Here is a 27,215-nt window from a genome sequence, read left to right as displayed (position 1 = left end):
CAGTTGTGCACTCTGAAAGCGGTGTTGGTACAGTACGATAAGTCTTGCCAGATGGAGGCTGTCCAATCACATTTCCCAGTCTGTCTCACAGAAACAGCTGGCAGAGGCGGTGTTGGCGGTGGGAGGAGTTCAGGACGCCGAGAGTGACAGAATGTCAAACAAAAACGGGACCACTTCTGAAACACAGCCGTACTTTCAAAGGTACAGGCCAGACGGACTGAAGCATCTGCAGAGATTACTCAGCCACCTGCTACAGGATTTGGGTGGATCAGAAATAAAGTCAAAGATGTCAACCTCCAGTTGTCTCCAATTTCTTTCTGCGCGAGTCCAGTCACTTTTTGAGAATTATTTCTGAACAAAATATGATTAGAAACAAAATATGCTTAGAAAAAGAGCCAAAGCTTGTGGCCCAAAAAGGCACCAGAAGGCCATGTGTATGTGGAGGCACCTGCTGCACACTTACTCACTTCCAGGGGGGAATATCTGTGAATAGTTTCTCAGCTCAGACTGGGTCTTTGTATACTTTGTAAGGGCTGAAGGTCAATCACAGGACTTGTTGAGGGAGAAAGGGGGTCTCCTGACACAGAAGCAAGATCAGAATCTATTGTAGACTCCCTGCAGATACCCTTCCCTCACCCCCCGTTTACAGCTGATGAGGGGAGATAACAGTGTGTGCGCTCAGAATACACACTGATCACGGGTCTAGCTCTCTGTTTAACACTCACTAATGAGGCTCTCTGGGAACTTCCTCTCTGTGTCCACGCTTTTTCAGACAGATACACGCACCAACAAACACATACAGAACACCCCCAACACATATGCACACGCACGACGCACGCACGCACACCAAACATTCCCAACCACAAAATGTACCTACTAATGAACTGGCTTTTCCAACCATGATAAGCAGGCTGTATTAGCAGGCCACAGTAAAACATTATTTCAGTTTACTGGCATCACCAAACTATTTGTGTTGCCAAAGCAGTGCACATAAATAATACAAGCCGCAAGCAAAAATTACAATGTACAACAGAGCAAACTCCCAATTTATATTTCTGATCATAATTACAAAAATAATAACAAAACAAAAAATGAACATATACATACATACACATGCTGGCATGTATGTACAAAACATACTAACAAAGTCACATAAGTCATTCTGACATTCTGACTAAATCAAGTGACCTGCAATACAGGAACACTATAAAATTCAATTTTTTGTCAAGAAAAAATTGACAAATCCCAGCACAACATCATTCTTGGGGAGACAGCTCCTTTATGGCCTGTAAAGAATTACAAAGAATTAGAGATATGTAATACAATAAAAAATATATATTTGTATTATTTCTGGTAGGATCTATCTTTACAAGAAGCTCAAACTTGAAATCTGCTTAAAGTTTTATATTTGGTATTGATTTAAGAATGTATTGACCTAGAAAACTGTGACCTGAACAACTGATTTTCATCAATGATTTTTGTTCCTAAAAAGGTGCAAAAATATATGTGGATGTAGTTGGAACTGCATTTGCATGTATCAGAATTCAATGTAATGACAGTAGCACCACTTCTTAGAATCCCCACCTTTAAATTACATGACCTTCCACATGACACGTGCAATAGAAAGTGGACACACAACGGAAGGCTAGGAAATTTATGTCTGCTAAGAATGATGAAATTGAAGGCACTGACACTTGGCTCTCTTAGTCTGCCCTCTGCCTACAGTTGATTAACTAATCAATCTATTGCATTCCCTTCCTGATTTGGTTCTCCAGGTCATCATTCAAACGAGAAATTATTTCTCAGTTGACCTTCCTGGTAGAATAAAAATAGAGATGATATAAATAAATAAATCAAACTTATATGTGGACACGTGAGTGGTGGATTAGTTAATGTAGGATAAAACAAAACATATATAGCCAGAACCATTGAACTGGGAGAACTCCCTCACCTGGTGACCGGAACGTCCAGGCCTCGTCGTCATCGAAGTGCGTGTCCCCTGCAGTAAAACGGTCCCCTGGGTAGAAGGCGTGCGCCACGGTGCCTCCGGGCCCGTCGAAGGGGTAGCCGTCGTTGTGGTCGGCCTTGGTGAAGTCGATCTGTATGTCTGCTTCACCCCCCGCCACCTCGTGAAAGTTGAGGGGCGCGATGTCGCTCCAGACCTTCAGGGCGTAGTACATCAGCGCACGCACCGTGTCCCGCCCCAGCAGGTGGGACTCCTTCGGGAACGTCCGAATCCTATAGGTGAGATTCCAAAACAGGACAGAAAAGAAACTACTGTATTAACAAAGTGTATAAATAAACGCACTAAAAAACATTTTCCATTTTATTGGCTTGATTATCAAACGTTGTCAACAAACAAAACATTCTGACCTTCGGCATGACAACAGTACATTTGCACAGTTACTTTAGGAGAAGAAAATAACAGCTTATCCCGACTGGCACGAAGATGCACACTGCATGTTAAAATGGGTCTCTCAACTGAATTTCTTGTCTGTATTAATACAATGTAAGAGAACATTGCTTTCTCTCTCTCCTTCTCTCTCTCCCCTTCCCCTCCCTCCCACTGTGACTCTGTGAAGGTTGTTCAAACAAATATCAGGACGACTGGGTGACTGAATGCCAGCAACAAACTAAATCCTCTACCACTTAAAGGGCAAATGAAGCCCTTCAATGCCACCTGGAGATCGATGGCAAATCGCTTTCGGAGACCTTCTGTCGAGTTTCACATTCAAGCTCAACTCTGGCCCTTGGCTGGGATTAAGTTCTCATCCACAGTTATGACCTTCTTGAATAGATTCACCAGCATCTCCTGGCCTTAGAAATGCTTGAAAAGCCTCACTTAAAGATCACGAGTTCTAGTAACCCTGACAGCTGCAGGGATAATAAGAATTATCTAAGGTCTCCTCTGCATTAAGCTTGAAGAATTATCATCAGAGTTCACGTCACTGCACACTCTTTGTTGTTCTCCTTTGGACATATCTATTCCAAACCCTACATTCAAATCATATCTATAAAGGGATATGCCTCCTGTGGTGCAGCAAGCCTGGAAGAAAACACAGGGAGAAATACTTGTAGTGAGAAACTGTTCGCTTTGTTTGGATGTCCGTTTTCCTGCCAGTCCTTTGATGCACAAATCCACCTCGCCACATCGTACTTGTCAACATTACTGTCACCTGTGTGTGTGTGTGTGTGTGTGTGTGTGTGTGTGTGTGTGTGTGTGTGTGTGTGTGTGTGTGTGTGTGTGTGTGTGTGTGTGTGTGTGTGTGTGTGTGCGTGTGCGTGTGCGTGTGCGTGTGCGTGTGCGTGTGCGTGTGCGTGTGCGTGTGCGTGTGCGTGTGCGTGTGCTGTCCAAATCCTCCAAAGTGGAAGATAAGCTGTAACGCACGAGGCACAGAGGAACCCTATCCCTCTGAGACAGGGTCTGATTGACAGTCCCTGTTGCTTTTTAAAAGGAGCTGATAGAAACTCTGCTTAGCTTCTCTCCACTGACACCCCCATGCAGCACTCTAAGCCTTCACATCATGTGAAATTCAGAAGGGGCTGCCATCTCAAAGGATTATGGGAGCGTAGGGGGGGTCACCCTCAGTTCTGCTACTCTGCCATCTGCATTCAGCCCAGCATGGGTGAACTGGGACAGAGCAGATAGCCCCTTCCATTCATATTTTCCCCGTCAGGATATTTTTTTGACGGACTGGCTTATTTTATGGATGACTAAATGGTCTCTCCTTCTTGCTGCATAGACAGGTCTTGCCAAACGGAAAAATAAAAGACAGTTGACGTTGTACGGATGTCAGATTAGCTTTACACTGCTTCTAAAGGCCTGATGAGTCCAACAGAGCGGACAAGAAGAAAATCAATGAATGCTCAACTGCAAACAAACTTGCTTTCTCTTCTTTCTCATTTTCTTACAGCAGCAAACCCCTCACAGCTGAATGGGAGGAATCAGTAAAGTGGAAAAAAAGGCTAATTCGTTCTACTCATGCTGAGTTCTGCCATGAGAACTCAGTAAAAACGAAGCACTGTGCAGCTGTAAAGCTATATTCATCTGTATAAGCTATAACCAAACAAATCACTTACACTCAAACCAATAACAAGGTCTGCATCTTGAGTGACCTCTCCTGTTGTTGTGTAACTCTTATGAGCAGGTCTTTGTTCACATAACCTCTGTATGTCTGTATTAATACAATTTAATGTATGTAGGCGGCAGTGTAGCATAGTGGTTAAGGAGCAAGACTCGTAACCGAAAGGTTGCCGGTTCAATCCCCGCTGGGATGCTGTTGCTGTACCCTTGGGCAAGGTACTTAACCCACAATTGCCTCAGTAAAATATCCAGCTGTATAAATGGATAGCATTGTAAAGAACTGTAACCTATGTAAGTCGCTTTGGATAAAAGCGTCTGCTAAATAAATAAATGTAAATGTAAAATGTATGGCAAACTACTCAAAATGAATGAGTCATGAGTCATGAGTCATGAGGTGAAACTGACCTGTGAGAAGCTAATCTAGAGGAGCCAGGGCAGCAGTGTGGTGTTGTGGTTAAGGAATTGAACAGAGCATTGCAGATTTAAGACATTCATCTTCTCCCTTTGAGCATGGTACTCAAGCTGCTGCACTGCCATATAAGTGGATGATGTGCTGAAACAGATGTACAATATAATCCCTATTTTAGTAGTCCTGGGACAGGGCTTCTGTTGACCAGAGGAGTACTTCCATAAACCTTTAAGACAGCCTTAACTGCATTATTATAAATCCATCTTCAATCATCAGCCTTCAAAGGAGAAACTCTTTTGATGGATTTTGAATATAGATGTGTCAATGTTGCATTTCCTAAAAGAAACAGGGCAAAAAGAGTTAGGTATAATATCCCATCAGCCACCTCTTCTGCTAGTGCTCACTGTAGCATGTCTGTTACAGGGAGGAGAGGTGTGCTTGAGGCCTGTGGTTTTGATGGTTTTAGTGTCTTAGGGTCTTGCGTGAATCACCAAAAAGGTACAAATAGTTCTCCAAATTGAATATGAGTTGCTTATCCGAAGATGAATTGCTTCAACCACCTTACGCATAACCTCAGATGAGACAACAGACATTTCTATTTAAGCAATTACATCTAAACTGGGGTGAACATTTTTGGGTAACGTAGAGTAATTAACTTATTGATTATATCTGCTTCCACCTGACGAATGGGGGCCAATACAGAGGGTTCACACTGGAGCAGCTGACGTACCGACCCCTCTTTATTTTCTCATTAATCATTCCAGTCCGGCTCCTTGCATACGCTCCAGCTCCGGGAGGCTCCAACACGAGTGTTCGGGTAAGCGGAAAAGCCCTGCTCATTTGAGAGACTTTGTTTTGTTCCTGGGTTTTACTCCTCTCATCTGCACCGGAGCACAGCTTCTTCTGCGAGCCCACGACAGGCTGCTTAGCCTCAGTAAATGTGAAACGGATCAGCGGAGATCTTGACCCCAGAGCAGCGGCTCACAGCCTTCCGCTGCACTGTGTCAGCAGGCTAAGGCAAAGCCACTTTGCTGCCGCTCTAAGCAAACAGTTTTGATTATTGTTGTGCTTTTTCTCAGACCCCATTTAAAAGGGATTTCCTGGGTAACTCACAGCCAGCTGGATCAGAACACAGAGAAAGAACTTGCATTAGCATGTGTTCTTTTTATATTATGCCCAATCCGGTCACACAATCCCTTAAAAGATTTTCTTGAATGTCATCCAGACGTGGACTGGAACCTTGAGGTGCGAACGATCATATTAAACAAAACAAAGTATCAAAAAGAAATGTCAACTGCTACACACTGATAACACAGCATGCTGGTGCACAACGAGTAATTACCTCCTAGGGGTCAGTGAGATGTTTTGTCTCAAAAAATAGGTCCAAGCTAATTAGGAGTGTGACAGCAAACAAACTGAGGCTCTTGTCTTACTTACAGCAAGGGTAAAAATATACAATAGTGAGACACATTTGGAACACCGAGGCAGAGGAGTGGGGCCAGAGGAAGGATATGACCCTACCCCACGGAGGACCAACTCTCTTCATGCAAAGAGGCTTCCATCATTGCCCCCTCCATCACATCCATAACACTCAGCTTCTGAAAACATCCTTTAACCTTGATCCTTTAACCTAGGCTAATACATCACCCAGTATTGCAGCTAATTTGCTGTGTGTGTGTGTTTGTGCATGCGTGTGAGTGTGCATGTGCTTGTTTTTGAGTTTCAGCCTCCTGGATGCAGGCCTATGGCCTTACTATTCCAATAGCCTATTAGCTATCATTAATCAGCTGTTTGCTTGTTTGGCTTACTAAACCAGCTAATGACTTCATATAGAATTTCTTTACAGACTATCTATTAAACATCTATGTGTTTCACCTTATTTGGTCAAAATTAATGAACACAGACATTTTTTCAATGATAATGCAGAGAAACTAAGGCAAATCAATTAATTCTTGATAGATTGTTAAAATTACTTATTGAACCATATATTTTATGACATTCAATGACATAGTTACTGCAAATTACAGCATCTGTGTATTCAATATTACCTTCAGCCTATTTTCAGCCGGATGTTGAAAATATATAAATGCAGACAGCTGGGATCTTAAATTAGACTAAGAGATATAAAGATTTATGCTTTAATTACTGATATTCAGCTCACTCAATATATGGTAGATATGTTTAGTTGTTGAAAAGCTATAAAGCTATTTCAAATGTCACAATGTGTCTTCTAAGAGGAACAGACGTTAAAGAATAAACCACAAAAATGTCTGTGACAGTGATTGATGATACATGATAGACTGTAGGTGACATTTATATTACTACCCTAAATAAAAGAAAAACTGTAGACAGATCCCAGTTTAGGGCCAGGTGGTTTGACAGTTACTTACCTTTCAATGACCTATTATTTTCATTCGGGACACCAATTGAGCATTAATATGAAAATGATGGAATTCAATGAAATGAAGAGCTGAGCAGGCATGAAAACATGGCCCTAGAAGACTGGAGCTGCTCATTCCTGTCCTCAGTACACAAGCATATTTCAGGCAATAACAGTTACAATCAGGATACCTCCAAGAGGACCATGCCGACTTTTGAGAGTGGAGCTATTCATGTGTCCTGGTCCTTCAGGTAATTACCGTTACTTACATTGTTGTGATGGCATTTATCCCATCATGTACTTAAACGTACCTCCAGGAGAGGTGTCTTTTGCTCCACTTGGTCTGGGAGGGCAGTGTACGCCTCCGCCGGCCTGAATGTGACTCTGACTCCGAGAAGTCTGGCAGGGAGCAGCGTGGAGTCTTCATCAGAACCAGGGTCTCATCGTCTAGAGATCAGCAAAAACACAAACAAAAAGACACAATCCCACCCTGTTCATACACTGCTATTTTCAGAACTGTTTTTTTTCCCCCCTAAGAGCAAATCTATTATATCTATTATATCTATTGCACTCATCAATGGTAAAAAGCATTGTAAAATGGAAAAAGGAGCAAGAGGAGCTAAAAAATATTCATCTGGAGACCCAAAAAAAACACACACACACACACACACAGACCTAGCACTCCTGTCTCCTCCAGGCCTCCATACTTCTGCATGGCTTTGATGGCTTTGGTCAGAGCCTCCTTGGTCTGCAGCTGTCCTGTCACAGGGTCCGTGGGTGGGAGGTACCCAAACTTGCCCAACCAATCCTGTATCGGAGGAGGTGAAACACTGATCAAATGTTAAATCAAATACATTCTTCCAGTACTCCTGAGTGGCCCTGCCAGTTGCAGCACTTGCTCTGAGTGCAGTCTGGGCCCAATGGCCTGGGTTCAAACCCAGCTGTGTCTTCAGCCAACAATGACCAGGAGTCTGCAGCAGAAGTACAACCTGGCTTTGCTCCACTAGGTTCCCACACCTTGCACTGATCTCCACACCTTGCAACTTGTTTGGGCACCTATGAATTGCTGGTGTCAGGGAGCTATGCCCATCCTGCTGTCAGGATTTCTTTCCTGGCACACCGTAAGACTTGAAGAATAGTCACTTGACTGGTCTGTGTGCGTATTGGAAATTTGCATTTGCCCCAGCACTGGGTGAGTGCATAGATTGTTGCTATAGGATGAGCCAACACTAAAAAAAGGACACAATGAAATAAGGTGTGGTGAAAAACAAACAGGAGCATCAAAGTTTTTTTTTTTTTTTTTTTAACCATGTGACTGCAGAGACCTAAATAAGGGGGCAGTTATTTTCTGTGAAAGAGAGCGTGAAATTTACTGACTTAATGTTCCTGAACATGAGTCAGGACTTCAGAGCCAGAATCATGTTAATACGGCACAATCCATTTCACCTCAGTCATCTCTCTCTCTCTCTCTCTCTCTCTCTCTCTCACACACACACACACTTTCAGATGTGCCGTAAACCTCACTGTTCTGTGGAGGTGAAATGATCCTGTGAAACCGTGATAATGGCACAGCACTGCCTGAGCAGCTGTACAGCATGTACAGTGTGTCAAAGGTACACGCGAGCGGAGCCGAACGAGGAGGAACAACGGTACCAGACCGAGTGACAGGTCCTGCTTTGTAACACTTTGTACAGTAACAAGGCTGCTCTGGGGAGAGAGAGAGCGGAGGGGGTGTGTGCATCTGTCAGGTTTGGAACGTTCACACCTGTCTTCTCCCGACGGCACATACACACACTGCCTCCCGCTTTCGCTTTTCCCCGCGTCAGTCAGGGCCCTGGCGTACTGAGGCAGGTAACACCACGCACACACACACACGCACACACACACACACACACACACACACGCACACACGCACACACGCACACACACACGCACACACGCACACACACGCACACACACGCACACACACGCACACACACGCACACACACGCACACACACGCACACACACACATGCACGTGTGTATACAAGGTCTGCATTAGGTCTGGGTGAGGCAACAGCCTATGAGAAGAATGAGGCATATATCAAGACATATCTGACTGGAGGATGGGACTTGCATTCCAGTCTAGGGGGCCTCAGCCTCGAGACACGGGCTACTGTGCAGTATCTGAAGCTCATCATTGTGTTCACACCACAGCAAGACCATGTGAAGATAGCAAAACAAGTCCATTTAGGATTAATACTTAGGGAACTTTATCTGATCTCCACATGATGACGACATGAGGTTGATTTCACAAGCAGCACACGCAGAATCCTGTGGCTTTAGGTGAGAGCTCCAGCTTCACTCTGAAGCCAGACCCCTCTCCTCATGAGCACCTCCAGACCTCCAGCACCACACATGATTAGGCGATGTGCTCCGTGTGATGACCCCACTGACTGGAGGGAGACGAGCCCCAATTAACTCCTGCCTGCAGCCCCACAGTCAGAGAGCAGCCTCCACAAGCATGCACACCTCAACTCCATACACCCCTGTGCATGGGAGAGAGATGCAGTCACACAAGTACAATAATCAGCAATATGGAAACAGTGTCAAAAGCTCTAATAAATAATTCAAGACATGCCAAATACATTTATGAAGATCTAAATAATTTAATAGTACAGTATTTACATAATTTTTTTATGGGTAAGAATTATGTTTTTTGCAATGTAATGGTAGGTATAAGGGGATTTTGTTACAATATACTATTATATTATATTATATTATATTATATTATATTATATTATATTATATTATATTATATTATATTATATACAGAGAACACATACCGTATATGTGTTCTTAGTAACACAAGCCCTCCAAAACATGCAAGGGTATGTGAGGGTGTACAGTACCAGGTAGAAAGAAAGTTGCACATTAGGGACAAAAAAAAAAGGGCAGAATGAGAGAGACTGGCACAGCAACTTGCAGAGTAATACACAGCCAGTTCAGTTCACACTTCCAGGGCAAACATATTTAAACCGTCAGCTAAACAAACAAGCAGCGGCCATTAGTATTCCAAGCAAGGCTTACCTTAATGCAAACCTTCCTTGGAGCCATCGATCATCTGACAAGCAGACATCTGCTTGAAACTGAGGGCGTATGCAGCAGCAGAAACGATCACAGAAACGTCCCATACGTGGCCTGGCCACTCCCCCAGTTTTCTCTTCATTAACACCTAGTAAACCTATTCAGTGTTTAATGAATGGATGAATCACAACGTCTCTCACTGGGCGAAAGTATCCTGTGACAGCACAATGATACAGGATTCTACACTATAATGTAGAATAAATATGTGGTTCAACATGACAGACCACGGTACAACGTGTTGAGTGTCTTAGTACTAACAGCTAACATGCCACTGCCCTGTAGGTAACACATTAACAACTTTAACAACCACATAACACTGTTGAAACCTGTGAAACACCACTTCACAGAACAGTGTACCACTTCACTTATTTGCTTAACACCTTCATTCAGTCCTCATCAGGCTGGCCGTTAACAGATTTTTTTTTTCTTACAAACTGTTTTCAGAAAGAATAATCTGATCAAAAGCTTTTTTAAAAAAATGCTGACTTCCAAGAGATATATACTTCAAAGTATTACAGCTGGAGTAAACACTGTGTTTTCTTGAAACTTGATGTTCCATTAGTGTTTGTTTTGACGTGAGGTAAAATATCAGACAGATAATCCCTTACAGGCATGTCAGTGATCTGAACCAGTCAAACAGAGGTCCCTGCAGACTGAGAGATATAAGACACCAGGAAGTGACAGTTAGACATTGGTTCTAAAGTGTGGGAAGAAAAATGTCAGGTGTCCACTTGGATATACAGAACAGTTTCCACATGATCAACTCCTGGCAGATTCAGTGAATCACACAACAGCACTGTGAGTGAGCTAAGCACAACAAGGACATCCCAGTGCAGAGGGTCTCAGGCAGGAGCCACTCTGCTCTGCATCCCACTCTACTGTTTGTATTTCCCAACTCTATGCTACCGTATCTCCAGCCACACTGAGCAGGACAGCAATACAGCACTAATGTTGATCCATTTCCATCTGCTGACTGCTGAAGGGAGTTTTGCAACAATCTCCATACATCCACATGCGATCTTCTTCATTCTAGCTCACAGGTAAAACTGAGATATACATGCATACAGGTCATGACTCAGGTGTCCCGTTGCTACTGACGAGAATGAACGGACAACAAACTGCGGTATAACCAATCCTACCCTGAGCGTATCAGAAACCTGATGGTAACATCTGAAATGCACTTAAGTGTTTGCAGATTCTTGCGTATTACTTTCACAGCAGATCAGACTGACAGATGTATGTTTGCCCTGCATGTGAAAAAAGGTCTCCAGCACTGAACCTTTTCTGGACAGGAGGCACTAATACGCACTTTACTGGCTGAAAGATTTCTAACCTTACGCCGTAAGGCATCAGAACTGCCTCATCTGTGTCTGGGAATCTGTGTGTGTGTGTGTGTGTGTGTGTGTGTGTGTGTGTGTGTGTGTGTGTGTCTGTGCACATATGTGTGTGTGAGAAAGAGAGGGTGAACAGAGAGAAAAGAGCCAGGAAAAAGACAGCAGAAGAGAGGACATGAGAGAGGATTAAAGAACAGCTTGACAGCCCGGCCCAGGCGATCTCCATGCTGGCAAAAGCGGAGACTATCTGTGTGGTGGTCTGTGACAGAAGGCCGTCAGCTGGGTTGTGTTTCTGAACTGCTGCCAGCAGAGTAAAAACACCAGCACAGGATGTGGATGTGAGCATGGGCCTTGGCTCTCGGGTCCAAGGCTGGCTTTCAGGCTGACAAAAAAATGGGCTTGGCAACATGGCAACACACAACATCCAAGACACCAGAAAAACATGGACCTTCTGTTTTCTTTGGAGTTATTACATCAGGAACATCAATAACCTACAGTAAAAAGGTGTTGTGCTAGACTCAAACAAATACAGTAATCTCTGAAGATTTTTAATTAAATGCCTTATAGATGAAGCTGCCTGAAACCAATCATTTCAGTTAGGACCTCTTTTAACTCAACAGTTACATGTATTATTCGCTTGTCAATATACCTTAGTATTGCAAACATGAAAGTATGTGACTCCAAGTCTCTATTGCAAACTGTTCCATGTAACTTTAAGTATGTCTACAGAGTGGTGTTTCATAATACATTCTTAAATCTAGAACAGAAATGCCACATTGTCAACTTTTACTTCTACAGCTAAGGAAAGCAGTTTGTAGGTGGCATGCCGTGATCGTATAGTGGTTAGTACTCTGTGTTGTGGCCGCAGCAACCCCGGTTCGAATCCGGGTCACGGCATATACGAACTGTGGCTTTTGTTGACGCTGTATGATTTTTCGCTTGTGCTGTATTGTACCTCTCTTGTCAGTTGCTTTGGGTCTGGGTCTTTGCGTCTGCCAAATGAGTAAATGTAAGTGTAAAAACACATGCTTTTGTTTCAGGAAGTCTGAAGAGAAAAAAAATCCCTTGAAATCAGATGCACAAGCCCCTAGAAAACGCAGGCACCAGAACACACACACAGAAGAGCTACAGCTGGAGGGGGGGTGACAGCATTCTTATTTTCATTCCTGTCACTTGACCCCAAATTTCCCCTCTATATCCTTTTAGGGTTCCCCAAAAAAAAAATTCCAGTGTTTCTCTGCTTGTCTGATCTACTGGGGTGTCCCTGCAAACATGTGTGCCCCCTCCCTTCCTTCAACGACCTCTTTACCTCAACAGCCTGGACTGAAGCACAGCTTGTTCACAGCCACATTTCCACAAAGGACTACTCCTTACTTCAGATACTGATATCACCCTTTAGAGCTACTCAAAACTAGATTCTTTTAGCGATTTCAGGAAAGCTTATGATACTGGAGCTGCGCGTTACAAGTGCCTTGATGAGCAATACCCTAAAACAAAATTAAAAATGAAAAATAAAAAAAAATAAAAAAAAAAAAAAACACTATTCTATACTACTCACAACCACTCCTGCAGAAAAACCAAACTTCATGTGGGTACGTGTGGATGGTTCCAAGCCATAACATGACTGCATGATGTGAGAAAGCAAAGTGAAAAATGGCTTGTTAATTCAAATCCCTGCTCTCCTGCGTGTGAAACCTCTAAACACCTTCAGAAATGCGAAGCTGGAAGATGAATTAATTAGCATTCTCTACAGGTCCAAAGCCGCAAAGCATCTGTGGGTGAAATAACATTTTATAATTTGTCTCTGAATTGCTATTTTCAGAAAGGCCTCTTAAACATCTATGAGTAATACATTGTGTTTGTTTGTGTGTGTGTGTGTGTGTGTGTGTGTGTGTGTGTGTGTGTGTGTGTGTGTGTGTATATAGAGAGAGAGAGAGAGAGAGAGAGAGAGAGAGAGAGAGATAAAAGTAAAAATGATTCTATGACTGAACCAATGTATGATGTTTCAAAGATGTGCAGAAGATGGGCTTGGGGTGTAGGATTCAATAAACCTGGAGATTCTGATTGTTGGTAGAATGGTCTGGTGCCCTGCATGAGAAGATAATCAAAACACTACAAAGGCTGTGCTACTACTGTAAAATACATAAGACTGTAAGAAAGTATGTATGAGATGATACATATGAAATGTAGACATGAGATGATTCATTCAATATGTTTCATGTAATAGGGTTCACTATAAGAATCATAACGAAGTGATATTCTGCCGAGAAATAATACTGATAAGAAAACAAAAATACAGCATGATTGAAAAAAGTTTTTTATTTTTCATTCCTTTGTTCAGATATCAAACCCCTAGTTGTGCCATGATGTACTATGGGCTAGAGTGCCATATAATTTCTTAATCCATAAAATTACAGATCCATAATTGGTTCATAATTGGTTCAACTGTAGTTGGCTACATACAGTAAGAAGAGATACCAAAATTAACAAGTTTTATTGAAGCCAATTAAAGTACTGCTGGGGACCAATGGACAAAATGAGGAAAGAAAGTAAAAATTCCACCAACATGACATTTTTGGAAAAACTGTATATTATGTTCTAACCAGTTTTAATCTAAGTAACATGGTCATTTTATTTCATGGTATGTTCTCTGGGCCATGGATCATTTTGTAATTTTCTGATTTGGCAAAATCTGAAATCACAATATGATGCCTCGATGGCTTCAAGACAGCATAATGACAAGGACATGTCATTCAGCCCTACTTAGCTTGTCACTTGCCTGTTATCTTGAGTGAATCACTTCCATGAGTTTGCTACTGAGGAATCCCTAAATCTCTCACTGAACAACAACTGGAAAATGAATCTGTGCGTTTATAACTCTCTGTTAGAAGACTGCCTTGTAACAGTGTGAAAAGAATTCAAGTCGTTTCCATCTGTTTTTGTTTATGCTCAAATAGTATCACTAAGGAGAATAGATTTGAATCATTGTGGATTATTGTAATGTTTTATTTTTCTCAGAACATGAAAAAAACATCAAAGCCCAGCAGGTGCAAACCAATTTGAAGCTATTTAGATAATGTCCAAGCATCATTTGAGATATTAAAATCTTTATATGCTCACAGAATATCTCAGCCTTGGGGAAGATCTGGAAGAGGCTCTGTTTTAGATGCAACATATGTTTTATTCTTTGTGGTCAAAGTAAAGATATTTGGCACCGTTTTATCTACAATAATGAGTGAGAAGTATATATAGTATGAGTGAGAAGTATATAAATAAAGAAAGTGAGAAGGCTACTAGTTTGATTGAAGTTATTTCTAATTGGTAGTTGTCGTTGTACTTTTACTGAACCCCCAGATGAGAATTCGTCATCGTACAACAATTGCAAAACCACTGATAAGAATCACGTTATTTAGCTATTAGCATTGACATATCAGATATGGCTTAAACAACCGGAAATGTTCCTTAATTGGTCCTTGTACACAGCTGCACCCTCAGCTCTCCACAAAAGCTAATGCAATATATAGGCCAGCTATAACTCTTAAGCAGATGTCCCATTAAAACAAAAAAAGTCAGACTGAATTTTTTGGCAAATCCCCTGCCTACTCTCCTATTACAGCTCATGGGAGAATACGTTTTGATTGACTCAAAAACGTCCCGAACTTTGATGGCTCGCCAGGAACTGGACCAAGCTGGTTCTGCTTGTGGAAAAGAAATAAACGGACACGGGGATTCAGCAGCATTCTTTCACTTTTCCTTTCCTTGCTTGTGCAGCTCACAAAACATTTTATTCTTCTCAGCGTCCTCTGAAAGGGTACCTGGGGCCAGTCCTGAAACTACAGCCACACTAACCCTGATCTCTGAACAGTGGCTGTGGCTGACAATGACTGGAAAGAACCATTGTGCTGTAGATTCTTATACTTCACTTGCAAATGTGTAAACATCAGTATAGGCCAATTCTGAGATGGCAGGAACTGAGGAAGGGCGAGGGAAATAGAAAGATATAAATAATAATAGGCTTTGGTGAACTGACTGAAGTTTTGTGACACTACATACCCCCATAATTTTGCTGAGGGATCAAATGACTGTCAGACGCTCATTGGTTATTCATGCAGAGTGGGTTCATGAAACATCCCAGAAAATTATCCTTATGGTATGATATTTAGAAGGGTGGAAGGATCTCCACATTGTACTTTAAAACCAGATATCTACAATAAACTCAGAAGTATCTGACTTATGAAAACAACTGGAAATATATAGCATGTATAGCATACTGCATAAACATATATTAGTATCGCTAATATTGGAAGTACATAATCTTAAAGGTGTTCCACCATCTTTTCTAACAGGTGGGGAATGAGAATTACCTTGACACCCTGAACAATCAGGTTCATAAAACAGAATCACAATGCTTATTTAGAATGATCGTGTGTCAGACACCATTGGAGAAAAAGGTAAGGCTACACAAGAATCAAAATGAAAAGAAAAGCTAAATTACCATTCATCCGTCTCAGCAACAGCTGAATCAGGGCTGGGCAGCAGGACGGATGGATAATGACAGCCCCTGCATTTCACTGTGCATTTTGTTTGGGCTACCACTCTGTCATGTCTCCCTGTATGGAACTGCAGCGTGTATCAAGAAGGACAGCTTTCGTTTATTCCCCATTTCTCACTGGGAGCGTCCCAGAGTACAGAGTCAATGGCACCTTGTGGAGGTGTTTCTGTGCTGCCATACTGCCTTGCTATTGCGGGGCTCCTCTGAGAGCAAAAAGCTGCCAAGTCCAGAGAACTGGCAGTCTAAACCTCCAGGAGAGAATCGCTCTTTTCTCCACAGTTTAGTTTGCACAGCTTAGATAGGATATTGGGAGATTAGACAAGTAATTTTCCTCTTTCATCCCTTCTTCTCAGGGTCACAAATTCTCCCCCATCTTTTCCTCTTCTTGAGAAAATCACCCGGCAAAATCTGCTCTGCTCAGGTTTAATCTGCCCGAGCTTTGTCACTTTGTCAATCATGATAACATACAATGATCTTGTGTTTCTTACCACATGTGCCTGGGGTCCTGTGAAGGAGGAGTCTGTTACCAGCATGTGTTCAGCATGAGAATGATTACTTCCAGCCCGCACTGGCCTTTACAAACAAATTTCCTGGTGCCGACACAACAAAATCTAACCAACTTGTCTTCCGGCCAGGAGCAATTTTCAAAGAGCAGAGAGCCTTCAGTACAGCTTCGCGAGCGATCTATATTGCGTTTGGCTTATTTCAATTCTTTTCAATTGAGTTGTCACTGGAGTATGTGACAGTAAAAATAAGCAATTAAAATGGTCACTAAAAAAACACACGGGAGAAGATGCATTCAGGGTTATTTTCATTCAGTGCGCTCCAAAGACATTAACAGTGGGGCTGCTGAGCTAAGCACTTTCACCACAATGAGATGAATCTCCACTCAGCACAGCTCAGCCATTTATTTCAAAGAATTAAAATAGAAATGTATTTATTGAGTGTAATGCAGAGATAACAAAGAATGGCAATAGTACTGGAGACAGCTGGGTACTGGTAAATGTAAAGCAAGCAAAACAATTAAAAAGTTCAACGTGCAAGTATTTCATTTACCTTTTTGTCGTGACATTATCATATAGAGACCGACTAATCTCATATTACAGTAGGGCTATTACAGCTGGAAAATTTGTTTTCAGTTCAAGCTTTTTCTGTTTATTTGTACAACAACTATATGATTTTGTATTTATAGGAAGATGGATACCATCGCACTTTAAGCAACATACAGAAGAAGTCAAAATCTTTCCTATCCTTTTCTGTTTGCCTGTAAGTCCACTGTTGCAGACTTCTGCTGCATGAGGGAGGAAGCAAACAGCAATCACAGCAGAACAAACAAGATGCATTTTTTTATAAATAATAGTGGTGATTATTTATTGTGCAACATCCAACTGAAAGCTTTTTAACATGGGATACCTAAGCACATTTCTGCTCCAAGCTACACGGAATTCACATCAAGAGGAGGTATTAGTGTAAGGTCACATGAGCCTATGGGTTTATGATAATTATGTACCCTTGTATATCAGTTATTAAGGTCATGTGACCCAGCATGGCAGGCAGGCATCAACAAGACTCTACCGGAACAGGGCATCAGTGTTGCATTATGGTTAGGAGCAGGGATCACAGCCAAAAGGTTGGTGGGTTGATTCTCCACTGGGGCACTGCTGCTGTACCCTTGGGCAAGGTAATTAACCTAGAATTGCCTCAATAATATCCAGCGGTATAATTGGGTAACATTGTTACGGCCAGACTCCTACCAAAGGTGACTACAGGCAGTCACAGGGCAGTTGGCAGGACAAATACTCCGCACATAATAATACAACAACCCGGCTACTCACTCTTCCGAGTTAGGTCCAGCCAGGCAGAAGACGCAGCGGCGAGTGCTTCGCAGTTGAACGGGTTGAACAGTATTTATACAGATCGGAGAACAGATAGTTGGAGAGATAGCAGTGCACTGGAGTTTTAGAAAGAGTGGTTTGAGAGAGGGAAGAAAGTAATGTGGAGTAAAGAAAAGTATGGAGATCTGGAGATCGGTGCGCAAAAGAATGAAATAAAACGGTGGGGACCGGCCAGTCTGCAATAGACCGTCGGACCGGCTCCACCGTCCTATCCAAAACAACCAAAACAAAACTAGAAAATAAACTCGACAAAAAATGCACCACCGTCTCACGAACTTTATACCTAAAGCTGCTCTTAAACACAAAGTGAGACAACAACTAAATTCACACAATATAGTACACTGGTACTCACTCAAATTCCCCGACTGTGCTTGCCGCCATAGACGTTTAAATTACCCGAGGTGCACAAGTTCGTGCCCCCGTGACCCTGACGTCATGTGACCCCTAACCCTTACTTCCGTGCACCCTTTTCCTGACGTCATGTGGCATACCCGTAACAACATGTAAAAACTGTAAACTATATAAGCTGCTCTGGATAAGCGTGTCTGCTAAATGATAATGTAATGTAATGTAATGCAATGGAATATAGTGAATCCACAGGCACTCTAATGCAACCCACTCACTTACAGCTGGCTACAGGCTAACCTGTGTCACTTGGGCTTAAACAGCCAAGGCCACCCCTGACAGAGGAGTGTCATCATCAACAAGAGCAGGGCCAAGGAAATGAAACGAATCATGCAGCAGCCAGCTGAACATAAATAGGAAAACAAAACTGAATCAGGCCAAGGATGAAGTTTCCAGACAAAGCTCTCTTCACGAGAGGTGATGTGGCAGAGGTGGAAAACTCCGGCTTCAGAAAGTAAAAGTCCTGCCACGTATTTGTTCCACCCATGCACTACACCACCTGAATTTAATTAGCACAACTCTTCGGCCAGGTAGAGGAGCTAATTAGTGAAATCACCTGGTTTAGTGAATGGCTAGAACAAATACATGGTAGGACTTTTACTCTCTGAAGCCGGGGTTTTCCACCTCTGTGATGTGGTGATCCTTATAGCTCTGTAACATGTGGATCATGTCAAAAAGCTGCAGTCGCATCCCACAGGTTTTTCTGTGAGCACAGGTGGATGGAATTGTTTGCGGATGCAACACTTAGCCCAGGAAGACCAGGATGGACTGTGGCTATACAAGCATAATTAGTACTGAAGCTCCAAGGGGCCTACACTACACCACCCTGAAATGACTACAAACCCACCCTTCAAACTCCACTACAGTGAATTGCACAGGCAGAATTCCATGTTGAATGACGATTGATAAGGCTGATCAATGTACCAGCCAAAACAGCAAAGGGATTGTGGGGTAGGTTATTAAATAAAGAGGCGGCAAGGATCCAATTTGGGGCTTCCCTCTGCTGTAACAGAAACTGAAATTTTTGGCTCCTCAAGCTTTAAAAGGGAAACACTCAAGACATGGCTTTATTGTTCAGCTAGTGAAAGAGTTCTGGTTGACACCCTTAATGAAACCGCAACAATTCAGTCTGGTTACATTGGCAAAACAGGACACCATGCTGAGCTGTAAGTCTTTATCACAAACAGATTATGGCCTCGTAAAAGCTCACTTAGATTCCAGGCCCCCTTCTCTGATCTGTTTAACTTTACACATCAAAGCTTATTCCTTGAGCACATTAAATGTACAGGCTTCTGGAACATGACACTTTCTAAAACAGATTTTAGAGATTTTTTTTTTTGCACAGGGAGCAAAATGGTATGTTATTTGAATATTATGCAGATGGCCAAAGCTCGTACATAAAAAGCCTGCTTCCCAGACTGGATTATTTAGACAGCCTTGCACCTGAGTAGTGCATTTTTTTGAACTTACCTACATCTCTTTATGAAGAAATGCAAATGATACCAAACAGCAAGAAAACTGGCTCTGAACAAACTGGGGGCTGGACTGTCTTGAGAAAGCTCGCTGCCTCTCCGGTCATATTTCAGCAAAGACGACGACCTGTTGCTCACACACCGTATTGTGTTATTGGCTGAAGGCTGCAGACCACGCTTCCTGACTCACCAATTATCCAATGTTGAAAAAACCTTGGAAGTTTATATCCCCTTTTCAGTAAACCCCGAACAAGTCTTAAGCAACACATCGGCAACAAATACATGTCACAGTTCCCTTCTACCGTCTCTCATTTGAATTTCTATCCATTTCAGCTATTTCCACATTATCCTCCACACAGCCCACGTTCTGCTAGTACTGTATATACAGTTTCTAACTACACACAATAAAATCATACATCTATTATGTATAAATGTCAAAGACAGTAACAGTTCAACAGCCATTCTTCCTTTCCTATCCCTCAATGCTTACTACGTGAGCTGACTGTTTGTGCAGTGGCGGCACGCGACCTCAAACAACGGTGCATGAGTAGACCCTGGGGGCAATGAGGGGCTGCCTTGAACACACAGCTTGCGGTTTGTTCGTCAGCGATTGTGGGGATACAGACCCACATAAGCCAGCCACCGCCAACTCATAACGTCAGTCTCTGTGCTGGTAACGTTACGTGAAACAAATGTGTGAATTACAAGAGCAATCCAGGTGACCCCGGACAAGGAGAAACCCCAGAGGAGACTGTGACTGCTTACAGTTAGTTCAAAAAACAAGTGAAGGGAACATGAGTAGGGGGAAATGGGAGTACAAATAAGGCTGTGTAGCGAAGGGCGAGAGCAGTCACCCCACCCGGCCTCGAACCCGGGTCTACGGGGTACCAAACATGTGACTTTGACCGCGACGCCAAAGAGCCAGGCTCTTTGGTATGGCAGTCAGAGCGCATACTCAACCGTAGTGACGGCACTCCGTCACAGGCTGGAACAACTGCAGTGTAATGGTGTTAAAGACAGCATAGATGGGAATTACATAATAATTACAGGATACAGGAGCAACAGCAATTGTAGGAGGGTTGGGCTCAGCAGATGAGGGGATTGAATATGCAAACGATGAATCGGGTCTTCACATCTACAATGAGCCTGAGTGAGACACTCACAATGCTGATTCTAACCCCACATTGTGGTGTGGTAGAACAAGTCAGTAATAAGTTGAGGGGCATTAACTTCAACAAAGCTTTCTGTAGATCAGCTGTTTTACATACAGTAATGCAATATTGATTTCTACTCTTAGTCCTCAGTGTACTGCTGTCTTGAGGCACTGTACCACTGCCATGACGGTGTTTATGCATCAAGTTTATCACAAGAAAATAACCATGCAAGTGCACTGTAGACCAGTTGTACTCTTGACCTTTGCAAACTATCATTTCAGACAGTGACACCCTTTGAAAGAGTTGCCTTAGAGAAGGTGAGGATACAACTTAATGCTAAACAGGACTCTTAGTTTAATCAAATAAAATAATTTACTGAGGAGGCTTTTATCTTTATTTTGTATCAGCTAGACGAACACTATTCTCTGTGTTCTGTCTTTTCATTTTTTCTCAGAACTTTTAATACAATCCAGCTCCACTTAAGGGCCAACAAACTGAAGAAACCACAGTTTCGAAGGCTGCGGATCCAGTTAACTTCTGATGGTGAGGTTTTCTATCAATGCAGATCTTCAAAGAAATATCCAGGGACACGCAGTACAGAGCCATTTACGGAAAAGGTCCAGGTGCTATGTGTCTGTAAGATGCAAAGGGAGGTAGCACACTTTCCTTTGTATCGTATTGTGAGAGGAGCTTAATGCAGTGAGAACCAAATTGGAAGAGTCTGGAGAAAAGAAAAGTGGATGCACACTAAGCGATTTAAAATCAAGCAGAAAAGGAGCTGGGTGCTGCATGCTAGTGGCATTAAAATTTGGAGCTAAAATAATGGTGACTGCAGGAATAGCTACACGTGAAATGTGAGAATTAATTGATGCATATTCAATATACCTTTACTGAATAAAAGATACTGATACTCTTCGGTGGTGAGGGGCAAGCAGGGCTTGAGCCCTCCTTCCTGCATGTCTGAGAAGCTGGCGTACCTGGGTGGGATGAAGGGAGCTGATTCTGTCAAGATGAGTCAGTGATCAAACTGCCCTAGTGAGAGAGAGTGGGAGTGAGTGAGAAAGCAACAGCGAGACAGAGATCAACCATGGAGAAACCTGAGGGACAAGTGCAGACCATCTCAAAATAGAAGGAATACAATTTTTTTCTGTCCATTTACTTAAATTTGCCTTTGTTTTTTCTTCTTTTTTGGCAGGCACGTGAGGTAGAAGCGCTCTGGTTTATTTGCTTTTTTCTGAACTGTCCTTCACCGTCGTCACACCAATATTAAATGCACACAGGAAAACTTTACCTCTGACCTCCCATTAATCACTCTCGAGCCAGACCAAATTATTCCTGGAGGGAACATGGTGAAAAGTATGTTTGATTCTACTTTTTTGTGAAGGGGAGAATTGCTGGGCAATAGTGTAAGAGATGTTCCTTTTGTTGCCTAAAGCTGCCTATTGCCAGCTTTGCTCAAGTCATTTTCCCTGACACACAGCCTGCCCAGCACCGAACCAACAGTCATTTCAAAAGTTTCTCTGTCCTTTGAAGCAGAGGGAGGAGGCACCCTTGATCTCAGAATGAGAAGTCTGTGCTAAAATAAAATCAGAGGACACATGGATTTGATTTGAGGTTTATTTTTTTTCCCTGAAAACGCTAAAAATCAAAAAGCTCCAGTCTTTGGCGCTGCTTCGCAATTAACCAGAGAAAATGAACAGATTAGACTTACTGAAAACACTGAGAATGACCATCCAACATATGTAACTAAAGTAATAACCTCTAAAAGCCTATGTTGTGCTTCCCACACTTATAGCCCTCTAAATTTTATCCTTCATTTCACTAGAGTCAAAACTAACAGCTGGATCTCAAATAACCGACAGACTGACCAGAGACAAAACTAACAGTCAGATCTCAAATAACTGGAAGATTGGCTATAGTCAAAACTAACAACTGGATCTTAAATTACAAATAGTCAGATGAGACGTAGTCATTTTCAAATCACAACAGACTCTTAGCGATCACCACTGTTGGGAAAATGAGTCAGGCAAGCATAGACTTTTCCTCTTGGGAACACGACTTCCTGAATCTTTCATCGCGCTCACTCTCACAACTTGAGAAGGACAGCAACTGCCCCTATAAAGCACAGAAGACGGACACAGGTGCGAAGGTTAGCATTTAGCATATGGCTCGCGCACATCCTCTGCGGGTCCTCGCGGGAGGACTGTAATATTTCCGAAGGCATGACACAACTTGGGTTATTCGCAAAGCATACTTCCTTTGTTTGTGACAATAGCATTGCTTTCCTTCGTGTTTGTGGAGGCACACAGCAGGCATTCTTCACCTGGATTGCTGGATTTGTAGGTAACACCTTGTATTATAGTGGACAACCATTCAGTCACCTGCCAGGATTACAACTGAGGTTGCTTTTCTTTCTTCCTTATTCAACCGTTTCTTTCCAGGCCACAGATGCAATTTGCTCTCAAGAGTGACAAAACAACCAGTTCAGTCCCTTGGGGTTAGTTTGAAAAGGAGACGTCAATATCTGTCTATACATTCAACCTGACTCAAATCCTCTCACAGAGGGTGAACAGTAAGTGGCTTTCAGTAAGAGACAGAGCTAATTACTGATAACACACTCCCTTCCATGGGAGGGGGGAATTCTCTGTCCTGCACAGAGATGGAGAGAAAAGGAGGATAATGGTGTGAAAGAGTCAAATAGAGGGAACTCTATCAGCCAGGTCTCGAAACCTATCACAAATCTGGCTCATTTTAATTCTTTCCCCGTTGCAGACCTGTCTCCTTGGCACACATAACGTGCTTCAAATAACTGCCGTGTCCAAATTCAGATCCCTCTACAGTCTCCCTGGACAATCGGTTACAGCCATAAAAACTCATTCTGGGCCAAGAAGAACAGGCAAAAAAAATATATATACAGTAAGATCATATGACTCACTAAAACTTTCCTTTTGCTTTCATCAGGTACTTGCTTCTTTAAAAATCTTGCCCTGACCTACTTCCTTTTAGCCGTTAACCAACACACGTCTTTCACCAACATTTAATTAGAACAAATGGCAACCAAGGGAATTCATCTGGCGAGATCTGTGAAAAATCCAAGAAAAGTATGCATTGATATATATTTCTCTTTCGTGAGTGAATAAGAATGAATGTGTCATTTATAAGAGTGGAATGTAAAAGCTAAACTGGGGAGCATGTTTGGTGATTTAGGTGCCCATTCCTCACAAGGACGTCAGACTAATAGTGCTCTCATTTCATACAATGAAATTAGATTTTCAGCTACAGGGTAGAGTTATAATGTCAAAATGGCTTCTTTTCAAACTAAAAAGTAGAAAGCCATTCAGAAAATCAAAGTGCATTTCACACTCCATGACATATTATGAGTTGAGTGCCAAAAAGTAAATGAACAACTTATTTTTTCCACTGCTCATTACGGGTAACTATATTTCAACAACACTGGGCATTTTTCAGTGTACGAGACTAGGCTACCATGAAAAGCCAAAAAGCAGTCAGACCATCGTTCAGGACAATGTACTCATTGTCCGTCCCTTGTATCTTTTCTCTCAGTACCCGCAGAGAGATGGAAAGCCTGGGTTTGCAAAGGTCTCCCTCTGTGAGATCCGCATCCTTCACAAACACCTCCATGGAAACAGAAGAAAGCCGTCCATTTCCAATGAAGGCTGTGCATGTCCGTGTATTCCCACAGCTTCACTGTTGGGAAGGATTAAAGTGGATGATCATAAAAGCCACTAACACATAATAGAGGCCCCAGGCCCTGCGTCATGCAAATTCTTGTCTCCTGAGCAGAATCCCATGCAGAGGAGAATCAGGGGTTGCGTGTTCCTTTTCCAATTAACCCATGGCACTTGACAGTGAAGCTTAACCTGCCTGATTTTACTACTGTAAGTCCGGCAGCTCACCTGAGCAAACCACAAGCACCAATCATTCAGTTTTCAGATGACACGCATACAATAGCAATATCAAGTCAATCATGTCAAAACATATACTGGTACAAACAGTACACAGAAATTAAGTGCCTCTCAAACTGATGTATGCTGCAAACAACCTCGCCCGACAGGTGAGGAAAATTCAAGGGTGGTAATTTCTCATAACACTGCTTAAGACGGAGAGGCCACTTAACATGATCTCAGTCTCATTAGGGAGAAATGTGAGGGCGGGTGTGAGCTGGAAACAGCTGTGTCTCCAGCTATGAGAGCACCGATTGCTATATTCCCCTCAAAGTCCAAATCTGTGAAACAGTAATGAGATGGGAGGACAGAGAAAAATAAATGGGAGGACAGGGACAAGAAAAAGAGAGAGAAAGACAGAGACAGAACAGGATAAACTGTGCGAGAGACACGGAATAAAAGATGGGGAAAGGGCTGAGGAAAGAGACAGGAAAAAACAGGAGATCGATAAATGGAAAAAGAGTGATACATAAGGCTGGAGAGAATGTTGGGGAGAAACAGAGAAGAGAGTGCAGGAGAGTGATAGGGACAGAAAGAATGATAGAGAGAGGGAGTCCTTAGTATTGGCACTTCTGGTTATGAGCATAATCACTTCTCTCACGCGACGGCGTTGCAGCTTTTTATTCTGCCAGCGATGCTGGTTTTGCAGGAAATGTTGCAATTCACAGAAGCAAGCACAGCAGTAAGTTATTTTTTTATTATTAAGAAACATTTGCAGTAAGTTATTCTATAATTTGGTTCCCCTGTCATCAAGGACAATTACTTCCCAGTTGTTTCCTTTGTATTCATGATGCAAAATGCCATCGATTTCAAGCGCCGAACAAAATGTCAAAAAATACAACCCTGTTGTCACTCAAGTAGCAGTAGCTAGCAAATGTCAGTTTGATCACCCAGGGTTATCAGTTTTTTAGCGCCGCCTTCCCACTTCACACGTGGAATGAAACCTGACAGTGTGATTGCCATGTGTCAAATCGAGTCGAACGAAACGTGTAAAAACAGGTTTCTTGTTCTTTGACGGATGCTTGGGGGGCAAACTCTGAAACATTAATAAATTTGGGCTGGCTGAAATTTCGAGGGTAGCTGATCAGACCAAGTTGCGTTACAACGCTTGAACAGTTTCAGCTTCAATTGGTAACAAGCTCTTATGCAGTTGCAGATGACTGAAAAACAGTGAAGGACATTGCCTTCTGAATACTTACCACCCCCATGTTGATCTGCTCTGGCGTGAGCGAGGGCGCAGCAAAGGTCTTCGATATAAACCAAAAAAATGGAACCAGAAACATTTCTGGAGAAATAATCCAATGCCGTCACGCTTTCCCTGCAATTAACAGCTCACCCACCGAAGTCGCATACCGCTGCTGCATGTGCTCGCTATCTGTTGTCTCCTGCCGGATCCAAGGAAGAAGAATACACGCTCAGTACTTCGCACAGGATGTATTCGCGACGGCATGATTTTCCAAGCTTCGAAAACTTCTGTCGGCAAGCACGCAATGCATACAGTGGCAATGATGAGAAATCAGCTTGTCAAGAAACACGATATTCTAACGTTGTGCCCATTTTGAGTTTTAATGGGTTTGACGAATGTTACGTTCTCCGTAGCTGTATGTTCTAAACATGTACCCGTGCTGTTGCTTCTGAGCTGCACGACGCACTGACCTGATCTTGCGACTGGAGCCCGCGAGCTGGATGGGAGAGCAACACTAAGGGGCCTCCTGACCCAGAGCGTTGCCATCCAAAATTTTAATTTTATGTGACATTTGAAATTTTATATGACACCATTTCCTTGTAGTTTTTTTTTTTTTTTTTTTTTTTTTTGCGACGTGTTTTCTCTGATTTAACGTAAACGTATTTTGTTATTACATAAATACAGTACTGGGGTTTGGTTGGGCAGCTTGCCATCTCACAATTAATTATAGTTGTGTCTTAACACAATAAAATGTGCATTGAAATTCATTCCTCGTTTGATTTCTCCTGTTGACATTCTGTTTGAGTTTACTCAGTAGATTTTTTCAGAATTGATGATGGTGTCATTATAATGGATTTTTAAAGACATAAGGCTTGATGTATGAGAATTTTGTCTTTACCAAATTTGACACACAGCAATTCAACTCCATTGTAACCGCCAAAAAATGGAATACAAAAGAGTCCTTCTACTTCCAATCTCTCTTTTTAAAAAATAACTTTTTGCACCTGTGCCTAACTGTGAATGGTTGTAAGATTGGAAATGAGAAAATAATAGTCTCAATAATTGTCAATATCATGCATGACAGAACATATTGTAGAAAGATTGTTCACATCTGATATCCTACTAAAAATGGAACTTTTTTTCAATTAAAGTAAGGTTAGGTTATTTGAAATGTTTGACCATATGGTAATCAGACATTTATCAAGTAATTTTCAGGTACCAGTTTTTAAACAACACTATGTGTTAATGTGTTA

General features: G+C 42.3%; 1 protein-coding gene and 1 non-coding gene across 2 annotated transcripts in view; one reads left to right on the top strand and one right to left on the bottom strand.

The window, feature by feature from the left end:
* The window catches only part of LOC118776861 (matrix metalloproteinase-17-like), a 33,086-nt gene extending 7,078 nt beyond the window's left edge, over positions 1 to 26,008 (bottom strand). Inside the window, exons 1-4 of the mRNA XM_036527466.1 lie at positions 25,976 to 26,008; positions 7,549 to 7,681; positions 7,185 to 7,320; positions 1,952 to 2,238 (exon numbers count right to left, since the gene is read on the bottom strand). Of these exons, the coding sequence (XP_036383359.1) occupies positions 1,952 to 2,238; positions 7,185 to 7,320; positions 7,549 to 7,681; positions 25,976 to 25,984 (565 nt within the window). The 5' untranslated portion in view covers positions 25,985 to 26,008. The remainder of the gene's footprint in view (positions 1 to 1,951; positions 2,239 to 7,184; positions 7,321 to 7,548; positions 7,682 to 25,975) is intronic.
* trnah-gug lies at positions 12,159 to 12,230 on the top strand. The gene has a single exon. It is a non-coding gene; the product is annotated as a tRNA-His (tRNA).
* Positions 26,009 to 27,215: the final 1,207 nt, after the last annotated feature.

Source organism: Megalops cyprinoides, chromosome 4 (genome assembly GCF_013368585.1).
Source record: "Megalops cyprinoides isolate fMegCyp1 chromosome 4, fMegCyp1.pri, whole genome shotgun sequence".
Taxonomy (NCBI): domain Eukaryota; kingdom Metazoa; phylum Chordata; class Actinopteri; order Elopiformes; family Megalopidae; genus Megalops; species Megalops cyprinoides.
The sequence above is the reverse complement of the archived record's forward strand: the minus strand, read 5'-3'. Positions and strand labels throughout refer to the sequence as shown.